Source organism: Somniosus microcephalus, chromosome 4 (assembly GCF_052327205.1).
Source record: "Somniosus microcephalus isolate GS21.2 chromosome 4, FLI_Smic_1.0, whole genome shotgun sequence".
Lineage (NCBI taxonomy): Eukaryota > Metazoa > Chordata > Chondrichthyes > Squaliformes > Somniosidae > Somniosus > Somniosus microcephalus.
The window spans coordinates 224,913,965-224,934,245 of NC_140990.1; the positions used below are offsets into that span (position 1 = coordinate 224,913,965).

The 20,281-nt window shown below is 43.4% G+C and overlaps 1 protein-coding gene across 3 annotated transcripts in view; it reads left to right on the forward strand.

Annotated features, from left to right (window-relative positions):
* Nucleotides 1-20,281, forward strand: part of LOC147120234 (nuclear envelope integral membrane protein 1a-like) — a 37,365-nt gene that overhangs the window by 12,090 nt on the left and 4,994 nt on the right. For all 3 annotated transcript variants that reach the window (XM_085985865.1, XM_085985864.1, XM_085985863.1), the window contains exons 4-8: nt 1,644-1,716; nt 2,199-2,289; nt 7,261-7,363; nt 7,524-7,749; nt 15,437-15,607. In XM_085985865.1, the coding sequence (XP_085841991.1) occupies nt 1,644-1,716; nt 2,199-2,289; nt 7,261-7,363; nt 7,524-7,749; nt 15,437-15,607 (664 nt within the window). The remainder of the gene's footprint in view (nt 1-1,643; nt 1,717-2,198; nt 2,290-7,260; nt 7,364-7,523; nt 7,750-15,436; nt 15,608-20,281) is intronic.

Here is a 20,281-nt window from a genome sequence, read left to right on the forward strand (position 1 = left end):
GCCTGCACAAGAAAAGGGCCTCCGCGGGTGGAGAGTTGCGTTTTTTGCACAACTTCTGCCTGCTGAAAGCCTGTCAAATTCTTCCGCCTGGTAAAAGCAGGCGTACGTCCTGCTTTTACCAGCATAAGAGTTTTAAAAAATAGAAAAATAAAATGTGATCACTAATTTATAAATTAAAAACACTCTTAAAAAAGGTAAGTTTATTTTTAGCCCCGTAAAAACATTAAATTTTTTTCAAAAAATTATATTTTTGTTTATAATATTTAATTAAATGGCATTTTAATTAATTTTAAACATGTAATTTAAAAAAAATGTATTTAATGTTTTAGTGTGTTTTTAAATGTGATCCCCATTCATACTTTTGACAGTTCCGTGTGTACAGAACTGTCAAAAGTATGAAGGGGGATTCCCTTCTTCCATTGGTTCGCCTGGCCCACGTGATCCCAGGGGCGCTTGTGAACCGCATGCGCCCCTGGGATACCTGGGCCTCTGCGCATTTTGAAGAGGAGAGGCCCAGGATCGCAAGCCTCGGGATCTATGGAACCAGTAGGTAGGTTCGTAGATTTTTTTTCCGATTGGAGGCATCCGCCCGCAGGAAGCCTCCGATCGGAAATTCAGGGCCAACTTTTAGGACTAAAGTGCTGAGCTACAATACAGTTACTGTATGCAGACTGCATTCATACAGTTATACTGCACAGAAAGTAAAGATTACATAGAAATGTTTAGAGTAAAGTAGAATGTTTATTTTATTGTTTTTAAATGCTATCAGCAATGTACTAGTGAGAAATGTTGTATCAAGATTTAAGAACCATGATGAAGGTGATTTGGTTAGAACTATGATCAAATGTACGGAGTGCTTTATTCAAGACTGCAAATCCACACTGATGAGAATGTCAAGGAATTGATCACATTTGTGTGAATTAGAAAATTGATGTGAGGGAAATGTATATTTTAAATGGGAAAACTTAACCAAATGCACCAATCCTGGATTTAAATTTTGACCACACAAGCAACTGGTCTACAATGTAGAATAAAACCAGAAAATGCCGGAAACACTCAGCAGGTCGGGCAGTATCTGTGGAGAAAGAAACCGAGCTGGTGAAAGATCCTCGACCTGAAACGTTAACTCTGTTTCTCTCTCCACAGATGCTGCCCGACCTGCTGAGTATTTCCAGCATTTTCTGTTTTTATTTGAGATTTCCAGCATCCGCAGCATCTTGCTTTTGTTTTAGTATACAATGTGGATTGTTCTACAACAAACACAAATTCTTTTCTGTGAATTCTTTTCAGTTTTGTTTCCATATATAACTTGGTATGATTGAACAAATAAAGTCAATGTCTGGACAACAATGACTGAGCAATGCACTGGTGCTCCAATGATTGGGTTTGTACCCGCGTTCGCCCATTTGGCTATCTCTTCAGATCTCGTCCAGCCCCCTCAATTTTTTCTCGCCTCCTCTTGTAGAAGAGTGTCTCAGAGTGCTTTACAAGGGAAAAAGGTTAATGCAACTTTTAAGGAAAAAATACTGTGCTAGATCCACAAAAAGTGAGTGCTGGAGTCAGGTGCACTAAAGTTTCGAGGAAGATGTTCAACAGTGAAAAGTTAAACAATTGGAACCTAATATAATATGTATTTATTACAGCATTTGAGCCAAAACTGATTTTTCTGTTTGTGGCTGGAATTATCCTGTTCCTTTATGCAAGATCCATTAGCAGGTATTGTACACAAATTGACTACCACGTATACATGTAATCTTCATGTAAAACCAAGGCCTACACAGTTTAATGGATTAATTAGCTTTAAATTATTCTAATCCATATTCTAACCTAAATAAGATCCAGCTAAGGGCCAGACCAAAAATGATACATTTATTATGTTTTGTAAATCATAAAAAAATGAGTGAATAGGAAGCTCAAAACAAATCGCTGTTGCATTTTTAAAGAACTAAGAATTTATTTTGCCCCATTGATGCTCACTGTCATCTAGCCTGCTAATTATTTTCTTTTGCAGTATATTGTGCATTTCCATGGCTACAAATATTTAGTTACTGTGTGTACTGAACAATTGGAGTAAATGCTTATGTGGTCAGGTGGTCTGAATAAAATAATTTATTATGATATAAATTGTTTCACAAATTATTGCACATGTGTATCTTTCTTTTCCATGATGACCACAAGTGATCTCCCTTCTCTTGCAGAAGTGAGCTATTTTATTACTCTGCTGGATTTACATTGGGAATCTTTGCGACATTGGTCCTTATCCTCTTGGTTTGTAGAAGGCTGATGCAAGTAAGAAATGTTTTTATTTTTAGGTACTACATCTTCAGATATAGACGGTTAAAATGTTTAAATCACATCAGTTGATCTCCCTTGGTGTCACGGTCTCTCTAATTTTCTCACCATGAGAACATAAGAAATAGGAGCAGGAGTAGGCCATTCGGCCACTCAAGCCTGCTCTGCCATTCAATAACTCCACTTTCCTGCCCTATCCCCATATCTCCTTACCTACATAGGATTACATAAGATATACGGCACAGAAACAGGCCATTCGGCCCAACCAGTCCATGCCGGCGTTTATGCTACACTCGAGCCTCCTCCCATCTTTCCTCATCTAAATCTATCAGCATAACCCTCTATTCCCTTCTCCCTCATATGCTTGACTAGCCTCCCCTTAAATGCATCTATACTTTTTGCTTCAACCACTCCCTGTGGTAGCGAGTTCCACATTCTCACCACTCTTTGCGTAAAGAAGTTTCTTCTGAATTCCCTATTTGATTTCTTGGTTACTATCTTATATTAATGGCCTCTAGTTATTCTCTTCCCCACAAGTGGAAACATTCTCTCTCTATCCACTCTATCAAAACCTTTTCATAATTTTAAAGACCTCTATTAGGTCACCTCTCAGCCTTTTTTCAAGAGAAAAGAGACCCAGCCTGTTCATCCTTTCCTGATATGTATACCCCCGTATTTCTGGTATCATCCTTGTAAATCTTCTCTGCACCCTCTCCAGTGCCTCTATATCCTTTTTATAATATGGCGACCAGAACTGTACACAGTACTCCAAGTGTGGTCTGACCAAGGTTCAATACAGGTTTAGCATAACTTCCCTACTTTTCAATTCTATCCCTCTAGAAATAAACCTTAGTGCTTGGTTTGCTTTTTTTATGGCCTTGCTAACCTGTGGCGCAACTTTTAGTGATTTGTGTATTTGTACTCCGAGATCCCTTTGTTCCACTACCTCACCTAGACTCGCACCTTGCAAGTGATAAGTGACCTCCCTATTCTTCCGACCAAAATGCAATACCTCACATTTATCTGTGTTGAACTTCATTTGCCAATTATATGCCCATTCTGCAAGTTTATTAATGTCCTCCTGTAATTTGTTGCAGTCCTCCTCAGTATTGACTATTCCCCCCAATTTGGTATCATCTGCAAATTTAGAAATTGTGTTTTTGATTCCAAAGTCTAAATTGTTAATGTAAATGTGAACAGCAGTTGTCCCAGCACTGATCCTTGTGGAACACCTTCTGCCACTGTGAATAGCTACCTTTTACTCCTACCCTCTGCTTTCTGTCTTGAAGCCAGCTAACAATCCATTCTGCTACTTGTCCCCTGACTCTGCATTCTCTGACCTTATTCATTAGTCTATTATGGGGTACCTTATCGAAGGCCTTTTGAAAATCTAGATAAATTACATCTACTGCATTACCATTGTCTACACTCTCTGTTACCTCTTCAAAAAATTCAATAAGGTTGGTCAAGCAAGACTTTCCCTTTTGAAATCCATGCTGACTATTCATTATTATACTTTTTGTTTCTCGATGTTCTTCTATTCTCTCCTTTAGTAGGGATAGATTTTGATTCCCTTAGTGCCCAAAAATCTATCGATTGATGATTTGTTGTCTGCCTCTCTTGTTTTCTTCCAATCTTTCCTCCTCTCTCTTTTCTTTCCTTTCCTTAGACTGTATCTCTGTCTTCAACTCTGTAACACAAACACCTTCTCCTGTGCTTGTCTTGTGATCAACCCCCTGACTTTCCAGGTAACACTGTGTCAGGGCATTGCTGCTCAGCTCAAAACCATAGCATCTCTCTCGCCTGTTCGACATTTGCACTGAAACTTCTGCACGCAAACAGTTTCTGCACCACCACACATGACCTGGTCATGTACCAATCTGCATGCTGTGGCCCTACCATCCTCTGACTGAAGAACATGGTGACTCGAAGAAAAAAAAATATATACAGGTAAAATCCCACTCTCACTACAGGGTGTCTATCTGTATCTCTGTCTTGTCTGCACCCCAGCAAATAACAAATTCCTTGCATGGCATGCTTTGGAGAAGGTGGGGGGTGGAGGTGGTCAGTGGTATCTATGCCCACCGTGCCCCTGAGGAGGAGGTGCACACAAAGCTCATCAGATTGGTGTAGGGTCAGGCCCTGTTGCTTGTACTGGAAGCACAGCCTACTGGTGACCTTGATGACCAGCTCCTATAGCAGCTTTTCTTGCTTGGATACATTGGGCAAGATCCTCAGGCTTTTGCAGAGTCACCTAAAGCGTCAACCTGGCCTAAAGCCTTGTGCGAACGCATGTCCTTGGACACCCAACATGCACGCAGTCAACAGTCCTCTGCTCAGCCATGCACCATGGTGCAGCCATTCGCTTGTTAACTCGCCAGCATAAGCACATGGAGGGGTGGGGGGAAGATCCTAAAAATACCAGGATCTTTCTCTCTCCCCATGCAAGTGTCAGTTTATTTGTCCCTTTTTCTTTAATACTCCGCCCCTATATCTCCCTGCAGTCAGGTCTGTCTTCCTTTCCATTCCCCATCTCTTCTTCCAACAAGATCTCTCTCTGTGTGTGTCTCTTTTTTCTCTTTTTTTCTCTTTCTCTCTCTCTCTCTCTCCCTTTTCGCAGAAACAGCATTCTCTCTTTCCCACAGTCCTGTTTTTTTAAAAATCTTTGTATTTATAAGAACTGTATACTATAAGCTCGTAGAAAGGCTTTTCCTTCTCTCATCCTGGGTAAACAGCCAGGATGGGCGAGAGTAAAGATTACGCTGGGGACAAGGGTATCAAAGGTGGATTGAGTGAATGGTTGAGCAAATCGACGTCTGCAGAAGTAACTGGTGAATGGAGGGACAAAGGCTAGTCATTTGGAAATTTGAAACTGCAGTTGTAAATGACTTGACGGAAAGTTATTTTTCCAGGGATGGATGCAGAGGGTAGTGTGGTGGGGGGGGGGGGTAGAGTTGGTGAGTGAAACAAGGTCGGAGATGGTCTTGGATTAGATGTTCTAAAAAATTACTGAGCATTTTGATCCAGTTTTGTGCGCACTTCAGTTGGTCATAATCATAGGAACAGGAGTAGCCCATTCAGCCCCTCGAGCCTGTTCCACCATTCAGTTATATCAAGGCTAATCTGTATCTTAACTCCATCTGCCCGCCTTGGTTCCATAACTCTTAATATCCTTGCCTATCAAAAACCTGTCTGTCAGTTTTGAAATTTTTCCATTGACCTAGCCGCAACAGCATTTTGGGGGCAGAGTGTCCCAGATTTCCACTACCCTTTGTGTGAAGGAGTGTTTCCTGACATCACCCCTGAACGGCCTAGCTCTAATTTTAAGGTTATGCCGCCTTGTTCTGGACCACCGCCTCCCTCCACCCCCCCCCCCCCATAATCAGCACACATGCTACCTGTTTTAAGTTTTTAAAAAAGGGAAGTAAAATCGTCTGTAGGTGCATTGAAATGGGGGGTGTATTGTGGATAGCTGAGTTTTGCTGCATGTCCTCACGTGTGAGACTAACGGAATAGCACAGGAACAACAATGTGCCCCATCTCACTGCTACACAAACAAATTACATTTTTATGTGATCACAAGAGTGAAGGATTTTTTAAATATCTCTGGACTACCCAGACCATGCAGGAGGTATAAACAAAAGATATTTCATAACCAGCGTTGTGACATGTTAGCATTCTCCATAAATTTGTTTTTTTAAATTAAAAACTGTCAGAATCAGAGTAATTACTTTTTTCCTAAACTTATCCCATTCTATTGGTGCTCTCTTTAGCTGAAGATGTTTAGATTGGAACTTACTTTTTCCCCTTGTGATTTTAAATTAACTTTTACCTGAATTGTTCCTGACTTCAGATATCTCTAGTACGTCACTCTGCAATCACTAATTTCATACAGGCCACTCCACCTAAAGCCAAGAAGGGAAAGCAAAAATTCACAAACTCTCTAAAGAATCAAAACAAGCTTCATGAAAAACAAACATATTGTACAGTGCGTCAGTTAATTTCATCATTCAACCAGAAAGTATTTTCCTTTTGGGGTTTTGACTTGAGCTCAGAATGTTTTGTATGCAAATATTTTCCTGTCAAACACCGTACCAGTGGTGCTGTTTGATCATCTGCTGTCTTCATGAAATTAAAATGTCATCAGTCAGCGGGAAGAAAGTGCTTATAACTTGCTGAAGGAGGTCAGGCGGAGATTTCACCTGCACATCCTTGTTTTTGCAAATAGAGACTGATAACCTCTTAATACATTTCAGTCACAATTTTAAGGAAGTAATGGTTTATTCAAGCAAAATTTACATAATACGCATCAGAGACCATATTCAAAGTATCTGCAATTTGGAACTAGACAGGAGTTACTGTAACTGAGCTGGGTAGTTTATTTTATGTACACCATTGGTCTCTGCCATATTTTTCTATTGGTACAACAGGTTTGCTTTTAATTTTTAAAAAAGTGTTCCTTTGGTGAGTTTAGTTTTTGCAGGGATCTGCTGGTTAAAGTGTTGAGAATTTTAAGAGATGTGGGGAGGAAAGATATTTCTTATAAAAACCAAGAAGGCAGATTTCAGAGGCATAAAGGGTGGAATTCTAGAGGTGCATGGCAATCAGGAGGATCTTGAAGACAACAAGGAGGAGAATCTGAAGATGGCGATACAAGATGAGAGTGACTTGTCCTATTAAATCAACAACATTCCAATATTGGGAAAACTGGTTCGGAATTCCTTATGAGTAGATCATTTTTCCACACTTCTACAACGAGTATTAACTGTAAATATGGTAATATGCCATAAGCCCATTGCTTATTTCTAATCTTGAAATTGACTTGATCTCTGCTGTGTATTGTGTATGGGATAGAGATAGAGAAGAATGTGTGAGGAGATACAGGAATGGACGCAAGAACACATCAGCTATTCTTTTCTATTTAATGTCATTTATATAATATAATATAATGTTATTGCTCTTTTGTAGACGAGGACATTCTTGTTGCTGTTGATTGGAAGTTGTTCAGTCTCACTTTTCCTGATTTATTTAAGTGTTTTAAACCTATCCCAATATCGGAAATACTTATTTGGTAAGCAGGACTATATTTTTGATTATCAAAGATCCTTTTCTATTAATTCCCTTACTGTACTAATGGTGACTTTTTAATGTATTTGTATCAGATATGAAGTCTAAAATTAATTAGAGAGAAGTTTTTCAGCTTCTAATTTTTTTTTTCCCCCCCTAAACAGGTTACCTTTTTGTGGTTGGTTGCCTTAGTTATGTTATTTGCTATAGGCATGGGCCATTGTCAAATGAACGCAGTATAAATCTGCTTACGTGGAGCCTACAGTTGGTAGCGTTAGTATTGATATACCGTGGTGTTACATTCAGTCAGTATGCTTATACTGTCATAATCATTCTGTTCTGTACAAGCAACCTTCACCACCCAGTTAATTTCATCTGCTACATTTACAGGTTAGTATTTATTTTAATGACTTATGTACTCAGTGGTTTGCCTTTAATGCACAAATGAAAAGGTGCAAATATTTAGTTCTACAGGTAGAAACATCAACTGGTTTCTACCGTGTATTATACTTTGAACACACATACAGTATAAAATGTTAGAATTTTATTTAATTGTATGAATTTTATTTATTTTTGGTTACAAAGTGAGTGGTGCGTTCATATGATTCACTTAAAAAAAAAAAAAAAAAAAAAAAAAAAAATCTCTCATTTTTCCCCTCCTACAATTTACTTCCCTCTCTCCCTCTCCTGAAGCCATTGACACGCTCACTGGGAAATGATTGCACAGGTGGAAGTTCCCCTCCAGTATCTCGCTCAAGTGGCCATTATTCATGTGTGAGCCTTGTCAGTGAGTGCTGGCATGCAAGTTGACCAAGCCTGATGCTATCCTCACTAAGGTTCTACATCAGTTACTTTTGTTGCAGTACTCTATATTCATACATTTCTACAAACTTATGTTCTTACAGACACAAAATGTACATAGATTTATGCCCCATACAAGTGCACTAAGTTTTAATTTTTAATCAGCTGAAATGATCTAATCCATATTGGAGATAAATCCCGCTAGTTACTGCGGGTCATTTTTTTTTTAGAGTGGTAAAGAGGCTTTGAATTTTTCTTGTATGCGTTTTCTTTGCACCAGCTGCTGTTTCCAAAACATCGATTTCCCATCATGACTTTAAAAACAAATTAAACACCCTTTGAAAATGAACACATTACCATCAAATGTTAAAGCATCGAAACGGGGCATTTGGATCAACATTGTTTTTATGCACATGAGGCACCTAGTCTAATCTCGCTGCCCGATAATCCTGATTTTCAAGAAACAGTCTGAACAATATATGGACTTTGCTTCAACAGTAGTTTGTGGCTGAGCACTCCATAGTCTAACCATCTTCTGTGTAAGGCATTTTTTTTCTAATCTCCTCAACATTCTTTTCATGGTTATCTTAAATTTGTGCCCTCTTGTAACTGCCTCACTGACCATTGGAAATAATCTGTCACTATTTTCATTATAATAACCCTTCACAATAATGAAGACCTCTAACTTTCTCTGCTCTAGTGAATAAAGTCCTAACCTCTTGAGTATTTCTTCATTATTGTAACCTGTCATCCACGATTAACATCCTAGTGAATCTTTGCTGTACTGTTTCCATTGCCTTTGGATCCCTCCTTTTTAATAGGATGCCAAAAACTGCAGCCCAAGGCCCGATAGTTGTAAACTATCTCTATGATTTTGCATTCTATGCCTTTAGATTCAAAACTAAGGATTTCATTGTCTTTATATGACCTTATCTGCTTGCCTGCTCCTCTAATGACCTGTATATCAAGGTCCTTCTGCTCTTTTATTCCATTTAGGATATATTTCTTTCCCCTACTCTTACTTCCAAAATGTAAGACTTCAGATTTAACTACATTAGTCACCTATCTGCCCACCCTGCAGTCTTTCACAATCTTTGTCACAACTTGCCATATACCTTCATTTCCCCCCTCCTCCCCCAGTTTGGTTTATCAGTAAATGTTCTTGTTTCCTCAGTTTCTAAGTCCAGGTGGTTTATCTCTATCATAAATAAGAGCAGCCTGAACACAGACCTCCGTGGAACACCAATCACCACATCTGAGAAATCTCCTATAGTCATAGTGTAAATGCATCCTAAAACCAAAACCAAAGTCCGATGTGATACCAGGCAGGAGGGCATCTCATTCTACTTTGCCCTAGAGTCAGATCAGGCTATAACTCCAGATTTACAATATACCAAGTTTGTACTGATGCTAAACTTGTGGTGTAAATGCACCCCAATGTAAGTTTCTAATGATCAAATCAAACCTCATTTAAAGCAGTGAAAACATTGAAACAAATGTTTTATAAATTTAGTTTTTTTAAATATTCCATAAATACCTCCAGTTATCTGTAAGAGGTTCTGATTGTCTGACAGTTTATAGAGTTCAGACCCGTGGAACAAACAACACAAAACCCAATGAATCTGTGAAATTTCTTTTACAAAAATCAGCACGAGGTTACAAGTAATTACCAGAAAACAAACTGTACTCAATTCATGTACTTATTACAAGCAAGCACCTAAAATCATTGACTTTAAGCTCAGGTGATTATAAGCAAAACCATGTACATAGTATTCACCAGGTGAGAGGTCAATTCAACGATGACTAGACGTATGACTAACTTTAACTGGCAACTGACAAGGTCACCATCGACTCTAGCTTCCCTCCTCACCCTGAAACATTTCACTTCCTCACCCTGAAACATTTCACTTCCTCACCCTGAAACATTTCACCTCCTCACCCTGAAACATTTCACCTCCTCACCCTGAAGCATTTCTCCTCCTCCACCCTGAAGCATTTCTCCATTTTCATTTTTGCTTGTCCAAAAACCTTACCTCTATATCAACAATGTGAGATTTTCCAATTGCTCATGTCTTTATTCAGAGCAAAAAGTTACCATTTCTGGGCACATTTCACATGCCCAAATGCATGTCCCACCCACCTAATTAACGATGAACGGGCACAAATATATATAATTTTTAATTCATCCTAATTTAAACTGAACAAGAGATCCTGTTGCACTGCTATTTTGCGGCTGCAGTCTATGTATTCCTAAATGGCAGTGGTATTCTTAAAAATTGTGCTGATCCTCCACAGAAATCTTTTGTAAATGGTGAGAAGGTTTATGTGATCTGAAGAAAAATAATAGATTCAAATCAGGGCCACAGTTTTACAGTGATTGAATTTAAAAAAAAATAATGGGCCAGAATTTGCTGTGGTAGGGTATCTAACATTCGGTTAGATTATGGCTGATAACTCCATCTACCCGCCTTGGTTCCGTAACCCGTAACACCCTTGCCTAACAGAAATCTATCAATCTCAGTTTTGAAGTTTTCAATTGACCCCCCGAGCCTCAACAGTTTTTTGGGGGAGAGAGTCCCAGATTTCCACTACCCTTTGTGTGAAGAAGTGCTTTCTGTCATCACCCCTGAACAGCCTATGTCTAATTTTGTTATGACCCCTTGTGGATTCTCCCACAAGAGGAAATAGTTTCTGTCTATCTGCCCTATCGAATCCTTTAATCCTCTTAAACACTTCAATTGGATCACAGTTTAATCTTCTATATTTAAGGGCATACAATTCTGGTGAATCTGCGCTGCACCCCTTCCAAGGCCAAGGCCATATCCTTCCTGAGGTGTGGTGCCCAAAACTGAATGTAGTCGTCCAGACGGGCTCCAACCAGAGCTCTGTACTGCTGTAACCTAACTTGGTTCCCTTTGTATTCCAGCCCTCTTGTGATAAAGTCTGCTGGCTGTTAGACTTGTTCCTGTACGCTTCAGCTCCAAACAAATTTGCCCACAAATTTGCTGAAAGTGTGAGCTGATAACTGCGCAGCGAGGGAATTAGGGCATCTGGGACCTTGGTAAATAATGGGACAAAAAGTCTTATCTCCTTAACCAATGAGATTAAAGGACTGAGAAATAAACAGAGGAAGGACTGACGAGGAGGGTGAATTAAAGGGGATGAATTCAATGTCAAAACTGGTACAAAAAGATAAATAAAGAGAGGGAAAGAAAAATTGGATTAGGAGTTAGAGAAAAAAGAGACAGGAAAAGTAAGAAAAAAAAGTTAAATGCTAAATTTGAAATTTTTAAAATCTCCCCGAAAAATTCAAAACCTGAAGGAATGAGACGCCACACTTGTAATAATTAATTTTCAGTGCCAGAAGTGTTGCTTGGCAGTAAATAACACTTATCACATCATTAAAAGGGTACTTGTGCCTGTAATGAGAAGATTTAACTTTCTGTGGTGAGTTTAATGGGGAAATACAGCAAGTTCCAAAGGGGAGGTTGAGGGCAAGATGCTGTTTTCACGAAGCTAATGGTGGAGCGGCGCAACTCGGACAGTAACTTTTGGATAACCGCACACCTCCTCGCCTGAAGTTGCTGTACCATTTACCCATAACTAACGGCAAGCGCCATTCACCTCACCGTTATTTTGACAGCAAATTCTGGTCTATTAATTTGACTTGTATGGGACTCTGGGATGTTTACCTGTGTTTTGGGAATTTTGTTCTGTTCTGTATTCTCCATTCAGGATGCCCAGATGAGATCAGCTAACTCGGCACAGACAATGAATCATACCTATGACATTGTGGTCTACTTGGCTCACAATGCGGCAACGTGAATTTTCCCACAGATATCAAATCACTTTTTCCCTCTTATTTCCTTCAGTTGTCTCTCTGACCGCTATCTACAGTTGGGGAGGGTTGGGGCAACTCTGCTTTAAGATCTTTAGCTGCTGCCTTTGGGAGGTGTACAAGAGCAGATTGGAGTTGACAGTCGCTTCGACTAACCCTCTCTTTCTGTGGGGAATTGTGCTTGGCATTTGCTCAATCAGGGAAATGGGATTAAGAGTAGATACCTGCAGCTGAAGAGCTAGCATTGGGGCAGGCACAGTTACATTGGACTGAATGGCTTCTTTCCCTGCTGTAATTCCCCATTAACTCTATGCACAAAGCCATGAAACTTAAACTGGTGAATGCAGTGATGTGAGCAATCTCGGCTATGAACTCTGGCTCTGTGTTAGGGTTCCAATAGAAAATATTTCATAAACCATGCAGACATCATATTATTTATGTGTTGCCACTTTTAGTTTTTCAGCTGCTTCTTGTTTTCGGACTCCCGTGTTATATAATGACCAAGAGGGCAGGAAACATCTGCTTTCAGGTTCCACCTGTGCTGCTTTGTAAGCTGTCAGTAGGAGGAAACATGAGGTGCATTTTTCAACAGTTTTTACTCCCTTTTGAAGTCAGGAACTTGATGTGTGGTGGTCATTAAGTGCAAACTGAGGTCTAACTCTGCTCTGCACAGATGTGTTCATGCTGCACCACTGAACTGCCATAATTTGGTTTAATTTTTGTACTGTCCAAATTATTTTGAATGCTTCAGGCAGTAAAGTGGATTTCATAGGACTTCCAGTACAAGCACACAGTTTAGAGTGATAAATTCAATTTACATTTGAGGCAGTCTGGATAAGGATTTCCTGTAGATGGTGCTGTCGTGCGGTCAAGACTGAAGGGTAGAAAGGATTACCCATAAAGTATATTTAACACGTACAGTGTTTTATGGCAAGTAAACAGTTCTGGGGCATCCTGTGAGTATTTAATCTTGAAGCTCATGTCGCTTACAGACAGATTTAAACTGATATTCGTGTCAAAGATCGGCATGTTGGAGGACCGTAGTAGTGTACCTCCGACTCATGCAGTAGAAATTGGTTATAACAGTCACTGTAGCCGGGCACATTGTATGCTGTTTAGGATGAATCAGATTCACCTTATTTATCTTTATTATTTGTCTTTACTGCTGTCTTGAACCCACCCACTTGATCTGCATCGCCACCCAGTGTCCTGCTGCTCTAAGAAAGTTATTACTTGTTACAATCTCCAGCTGATTATATTAAATGTGTGCTCTTTAAATGGTCAGTTCGGTGTGTCCATGGGGACCCTTGGGTCACCTCAGTTGGTCTTCAGTAGGTGACGCTTTGTCTTAGCCCATTTTGTTCTAAAGGATTTTTGCCCCTTTCCCAATTAAAATGGGGAAAAAAAGTTCATGCACTAGAGTAACTTCACTATAAAGCATTTTTTTATTAGGATGCTTTAAAAACAAAGCACAAATCTAAAAATATCTGCATAATGTGAATAAAATGGATATTTTGCTGATATCTAGTTGTTAAGCATGCTAATGATTTTGTTTCCTGCTCTCCCCTTCCCTTCCCCAAAGAAACTGCAGCTGTTACTTATTAGTACTTGCTTCCTGTATCCTCATGCAACCCAGAAGGTGAAGCTGGCTGGGTAGCATCCTTTTCTGTTATCACCACAATGTTATTCCACAATTAGAAGGCAAACTTGTAATGGGGAGAAATTGATAGTGCCAAGGCTTCCTGCCTCAATGTGCAACATAAGAACATAAGAAATAGGAGCAGGAGTAGGCCATTTGGCCCTTTGAGCCTGCTCCGCCATTCAATAAGATCATGGCTGATCATCGACCTCAACTTCACCTTCCCACACTATCCCCAGTTCCCTTCGTTCCCAAAAATTTATTGACCTCTGTCTTGAAAATACTCAATGACTGAGCATCCACAGCTCTCTGGGATAGAGAATTCCAAAGATTCACAACTCTTTGAGTGAAGAAATTTCTCAACATCTCAGTCCTAAATGGCCGACCCCTTATTCTAAGACTGTGACCCCTTGTTCTAGACTCCACAGCCAGGGGAAACGTTTTCTCAGCATTAACCCTGTCAAGCCCCATAAGAATTTTAGATGTTTCAAACAGGAAGCCAGGCCAAGAAATAATGAAACATCCCAGCGGTCAGGTAGATTTGAGTGATGGCCTTGGTGACCAGTTAGGAAGCTGGTAGTATCACCAGTAAGCCTCTGCTGCTGTGTATATGCCGAGTACTTCTGCCTGAAGCTTCACATCTCTGTACTCTTCACATCTGGTGTAAAAGTGTTTGCTAATTCTGCACAATCTTAACGAATGCAGAAGTGGTTATGATGCACAGAACCTTCTCTCCAACTCTGAAAGATCCTTGTATATCCCCACTGCCAATGAATAGTGCAAGACTGGAAAAGAATATATGGTTCGAGTAAACAATTAGTAAAATTCTGTCAGGTCTGGACAGACTAGATGCAGAAAGGATGTTGCTGATGGCCGGGGAGTCCAGAACCAGGGGTCATAGTCAAAGGATAAGGGGTAAGCCATTTAGGACAGAAATGAGGAGGAATTTCTTCACCCAGAGAGTGGTGAACCTGTGGAATTCTCTGCCACAGAGGGCGGTGGAGGCCAGTTCATTAAATATATTCAAGAAAGAGTTGGATATGTTTCTTGAGGCTAAAGGGATCAAGGGGTATGGGGAGAAGGCAGTGACACGGTACTGAGTTTGGATGATCAGCCATGATCTCATTGAATGGCGGAGCAGGCTCGAAGGGCTGAATGGCCTACTCCTGCTCCTATCTTCTATGTTTCTATGTATTTACAGGTTATGTCAAAACGTCACTTGTACATAAAAGTTGAATATTTAGCTGATTCAACATCCCAGTAAAATCGCAACTAAATTTCCTGTTTTTAAAAAGTAATTTAAACTTCTGCTCCAAAATGAAGTTTCTTTTACAAAAATGTATCTGCATTCCTTGTAGCTAAATAAGTGTGACAGCAGTGCAATAACATTATGAGCTAGATCCGAAGCTCTGTGCCACTAGATTTGAATCTTAAAGCTGAAACTCTAACCTATTTGTACGAGTACTTAGCCAGGATCCTGGGCAAAAATTCTGTTGGGAAAAGTGGGTGAAGGAAGTAGAGCTTACTGACCTATTGACAAACTAGCCAGCACCAGAATTGCACATTACCACTGGTATCAGAACTGTAGAGAAGGGTAGAGCTACAGTATATCCGGGAATATTCAAAACAAAATTGTAAGGGGGTAAGGAGGTAGCTTATTCGAAGAAACCACTCAGACACTGAATCAGTTTATAGGAATTCAATCATTACAAAATACGTACTCCTCCTGTACATTACCATCACTTGAAGCAGAAGGATTTTGCTTCTCATTGTTAAAATGTTTTTTTTTTTAATTACAGAAAAATTAAACAATTCATTAAAAAGCCACGGGTTCATTTCATCACGGAGGATGAGTACAGGGAACAAACTGAAATGGAGACTATAAAAGCCCTTGAGGAGCTGTGCAGATACTGCAAGGGTCAGGATTTTCCTGCATGGGAAATAGTATCAAAAATCAGTTCTCCCAAAAGGTAGGTAGTACTGTATCGTTGCCCCTATACAAAGTGCTCAATCTCCTTAGTGATGCGCTATCAATTACTGCGAAAGACTGGAAGTTAAGTGAGTAACAAACAGGCTTTTATTAGCTAAAGAACGAAGGCATGCCTCTAGTGGCCGACCGGTCCTGAATGCCTGGGGGACTGCAGAGCAGCCGCCTTTATACCAGGGCATATGGGTGGAGCCAGGGGCGGAGCCAGCTGAGGCATGCACAGACAGGTACAACAATGGGCAAGAGTGAACAACAGTGAAGTGAACAACAGTGAAGTGAACAACAGTGGTTTACCACATTCACCCCTTGCTTAAAATGAGTCCGACGGGGTGAAGTGTATTAAAAGTTCGTATAATTGAGTCTTTCTGGGGGTCTTGTATGCCGTCGTGATCGTCGTGGCGACGGCAGAGGTGGTGCAGCTTCCGACGCCGAGTCCCGCGTGGGCCGGCGCACTGGCGTGTCGTCCTCCTGGGTGTTGGGTTGGTTGGTGATCAATGGCGGGTCACGGGGCCACGGCGTGCCGTCTACAGGGGTTAGGTATGGGTCCGTTGCCGCCGGTACATTGTGGGTAGCGGTGATGTTGGTTTCAGGGGCCCCCGAGGGTGCGAGGTCTCATATGGAGACTGTGTCTTCCCGCCCGTCCGGGTACGCAATGTAAGCGTACTGGGGGTTGGCGTGGAGGAGGTCGACCCTCTCGACCAGGGGGTCCGTTTTATGGGTCCTCACGTGTCTTCTCAGTAGGACCGGCCCTGGGGACGTCAGCCATGGCGGTAGCGATGTCCCCGATGTGGACTTCCTTGGGAAGACAAACATTTTCTCGTGAGGGGTGGAGTTAGTGGCAGTGCAGAGCAGTGACCGAATAGAGTGAAGTGCATCGGGGAGCACATCCTGCCAGCGGGAGGTCGGAAGGCCCCTAGACTTTAAGGCTAGCAGGGCGGCCTTCCAAACTGTCGCATTCTCTCTTTCCACCTGTCCGTTCCCCCGGGGGTTGTAACTGGTGGTCCTGCTTGTGGCAATACCCCTAGCGAGCAGGTACTGGCGGAGTTCGTCGCTCATAAACGATGAACCCCGGTCGCTATGGATATAGCTGGGGAAACCGAACAGGGTGAAGAGGTCGTTCAGACATTTAATGACCGTGGCACTGGTCATGTCCAGGCAGGGGATGGTGAACGGGAAGCGCGAGTATTCGTCAATAATGTTGAGGAAGTACACATTGCGGTCGGAGGAGGGGAGAGGCCCTTTAAAATCAACGCTCAGGCGCTCGAAGGGGCGAGTGGCTTTTATCAGGTGAGCCCTGTCTGGTCTATAAAAGTGCGGTTTGCACTCAGTGCAGACTTGGCAGTTCCTGGTCATGGTCCTGACCTCCTCAATGGAGTAAGGCAGGTTGTGGGCCTTGATAAAATGGAAGAACCTGGTGACCCCCGGGTGGCAGAGGTCATTGTGGAGGGCCCACAGTCTATCAACCTGCGCGTTGGCGCAGGTGCCACGCGATAGAGCATCCGGGGGCTCATTGAGTTTCCCAGGCCGGTACAAGATATCGTAATTGTAGGTGGAAAGTTCAATTCTCCACCTCAAAATCTTATCATTTTTGATTTTGCCCCTCTGCTTGTTATTAAACATAAAAGCAACTGAACGCTGGTCAGTGAGTAGGGTGAATCGTTTTCCGGCCAGGTAATGCCTCCAATGTCTCACAGCTTCCACAATGGCCTGGGCCTCCTTTTCGACAGAGGAGTGTCTGATTTCGGAGCCTTGGAGGGTTCGTGAAAAGAAGGCCACGGGCCTTCCCGCCTGGTTAAGGGTAGCGGCCAGGGCAAAGTCGGACGCATCGCTCTCCACCTGGAAGGGGATGGACTCGTCCACCGCATGCATGGTGGCTTTAGCGATGTCCTCTTTGATACGGTGGAAGGCTAAGCCGGCCTCTGCCGCCAGGGGAAAAGAGGTGGACTTGATAAGTGGACGGGCTTTGTCCGCATAATTAGGGACCCACTGGGCGTAGTCGGAGAAAAACCCCAGGCATCTCTTCAGGGCCTTGAGGCAGTGGGGCAGGGGACGGTCCATAAGAGGACGCATGCGGTCGGGGTCGGGGCCGATGACTCCGTGTTCCACAACACAGCCAAGGATAGCGAGGCGGTTCGTGCGGAATATGCACTTCTCCTTGTTATACGTAAGGTTTAGGAGTTGGGCAGTGCGGAGGAATTTGTCGAGGTTGGCGTCATGGTCCTGCAGGTCATGGCCGCAGATGGTCACATTGTCCAGGTAGGGAAAAGTGGCCTGCAACGCATTTTGGTCGACCATCCGGTCCATCTCCCTTTGGAAAACGGAGACCCCGTTGGTGACGCCGAAGGGGACCCGAAGGAAGTGGTAGAGGCGGCCGTTTGCCTCGAAGGCAGTATACTGGCGGTCCTCATAGCGGATAGGGAGTTGGTGATATGCTGACTTAAGGTCAATAGTGGAGAATACGCGGTATTGCGCGATCTGATTGACCATATCAGATATGCGGGGGAGGGGGTATGCATCCAGTTGGGTATATCGATTTATTGTTTGGCTGTAGTCAGTGACCAGGCGCTGCTTCTCGCCGGTCTTGACGACTACAACCTGGGCTTGCCAGGGGCTGGTGCTAGCTTCGATAATCCCCTCCTTCAGGAGCCGCTCCACCTCAGATTTAATAAAAACTCTGTCACCAGCGCTGTATCGCCTGCTTTTGGTGGCGATTGGCTTACAGTCTGGGGCGAGGTTGGCGAACAACGGGGGGGGGGGGGGTGACTTTAAGCGTGGAGAGGCTGCAAAAGGTGCACGGCGGGCAATTTGAAAACTGCTGGTTGCAGACTGTGAGTGGGGGAAGGGGTCCACCGTACGCCATCGTGACACTCTTAAGGTGGCACTGAAAATCCAACCCCAGTAGAACGGCAGCGCAGAGATCGGGTAGGACAAGCAGTTTAAAGTTTCTGTACTCTGTGCCCCTCACCGAAAGGGTCACCATGCAGTAGCCGCTGACGTCCGCTGAATGGGACTTGGAGGCCATAGAGACCCGGTGGCGCGCTGGCAGGACCGGGAGAGAGTAACACCGCACTGTGTCGGGGTGGATAAAGCTCTCTGTGCTCCCGCAGTCGAAAAGACAGGTCGTGGCGCGGCTGTTTACCTTTATGTCCATCATGGACCTGCTAGTTGGTGAGGTCTAGACTGGTCCAGTGTAACGGAGGCCAGCGTAGGGTCAGGCGCGTCGCTGTAGTCATCAGGTGAGGCGGTGGGTGAGTCGGGGGCCCGTTGCAAAAATGGCGGGCGGAACGGATCACACATGGTCGAGGGCATCCAAGATGGCGGCGCCCATGATCCACACGTGGCTGGAGGCGTCCAAGATGGCGGCCCACTCGGCCCACACGCGGCACTGCTGGAGTTTGGGGTAGGTTTAGCCTTGCAGACGCTGGCGTAGTGCCCTTCCCACAACCAGAGCAGGTAGCGTTTTTCGCCGGGCAGCGCGCTCTGGGGTGTTTGGCTTGGCCACAGAAGTAACACTTCGGGCCCCGGGACATCGCTGCAGAAGTTGGGCCGTTGGCGGGGGTGGCGTGGTGCCAGGTGGCGGTCCTACCGTGTCCCAGGATGGCGGCGCTCGCGCCATCCACGATGCGGCCGTGCGGTCAGGTGAGTAGGCGTCCATATTCCGTTGGGCCACGTCTAGCGAAAGTGCGAGGGCCGTGGCCGCCTTCAGGTCGAGTTCGCCCTGCTCTAACAGTCTCTGCCGGGTGTAGTTGGACCTGAGGCCCGCGACGAAGGCGTCCCGGACAAGTTCCTCCGTGTACACCGCGGCCGACACCTCTTTACATTTGCAGGCCCGGCTGAGCACCTCCAGCGCCCGTAGGTATACCTCCATCGATTCCCCGGGTTGCTGTTTGCGGGACCCCAGGAGGTGTCTGGCGTAAACTTCATTTACCGGGCGTGTGTACTGTTCTTTAAGAAGGTCGAGGGCACCCTCATAGGTAGTCGCATCTTGGATGAGCGAATAAGCTTGGTGGTTCACCTTGGAGGTCAGAATTTTTAGTTTGTCGCCATCGTTTTGAACAGAATCAACAGAGGCTTCTAGGAAAAGTTCAAAGCATCGCAGCCAGTGTGCGAACTTGGTAGATGCATCCGCCTCTTGAGGGTCTAGTTCCAGGCGTGCTGGTTTGAGGATTTGCTCCATCGGAAAAAATTTAGCTATTAAAATTGATGCGCTATCAATTACTGCGAAAGACTGGAAGTTAAGTGAGTAACAAACAGGCTTTTATTAGCTAAAGAACGAAGGCATGCCTCTAGTGGTCGACCGGTCCTGAATGCCTGGGGGACTGCAGAGCAGCCGCCTTTATACCAGGGCATATGCGTGGAGCCAGGGGCGGAGCCAGCTGAGGCATGCACAGACAGGTACAACAATGGGCAAGAGTGAACAACAGTGAAGTGAACAACAGTGGTTTACCACACTTAGTTATCCATTTTTGTGTACGGTCAGATGGGCATTCGCATGCACAGGCTGTGCGTAAGATTATAAGAGTTCCCCTGCTGATAAATTTATCTAGTGAATAGCTAACCTATACAGACTAATAAACCTCAAGTCTGATCTGCTCTGTGCTGCTTAACTGATCTGCAGGCATGCTACAGTTGGCCTCAGTACGCCTTTGTTGGGGAG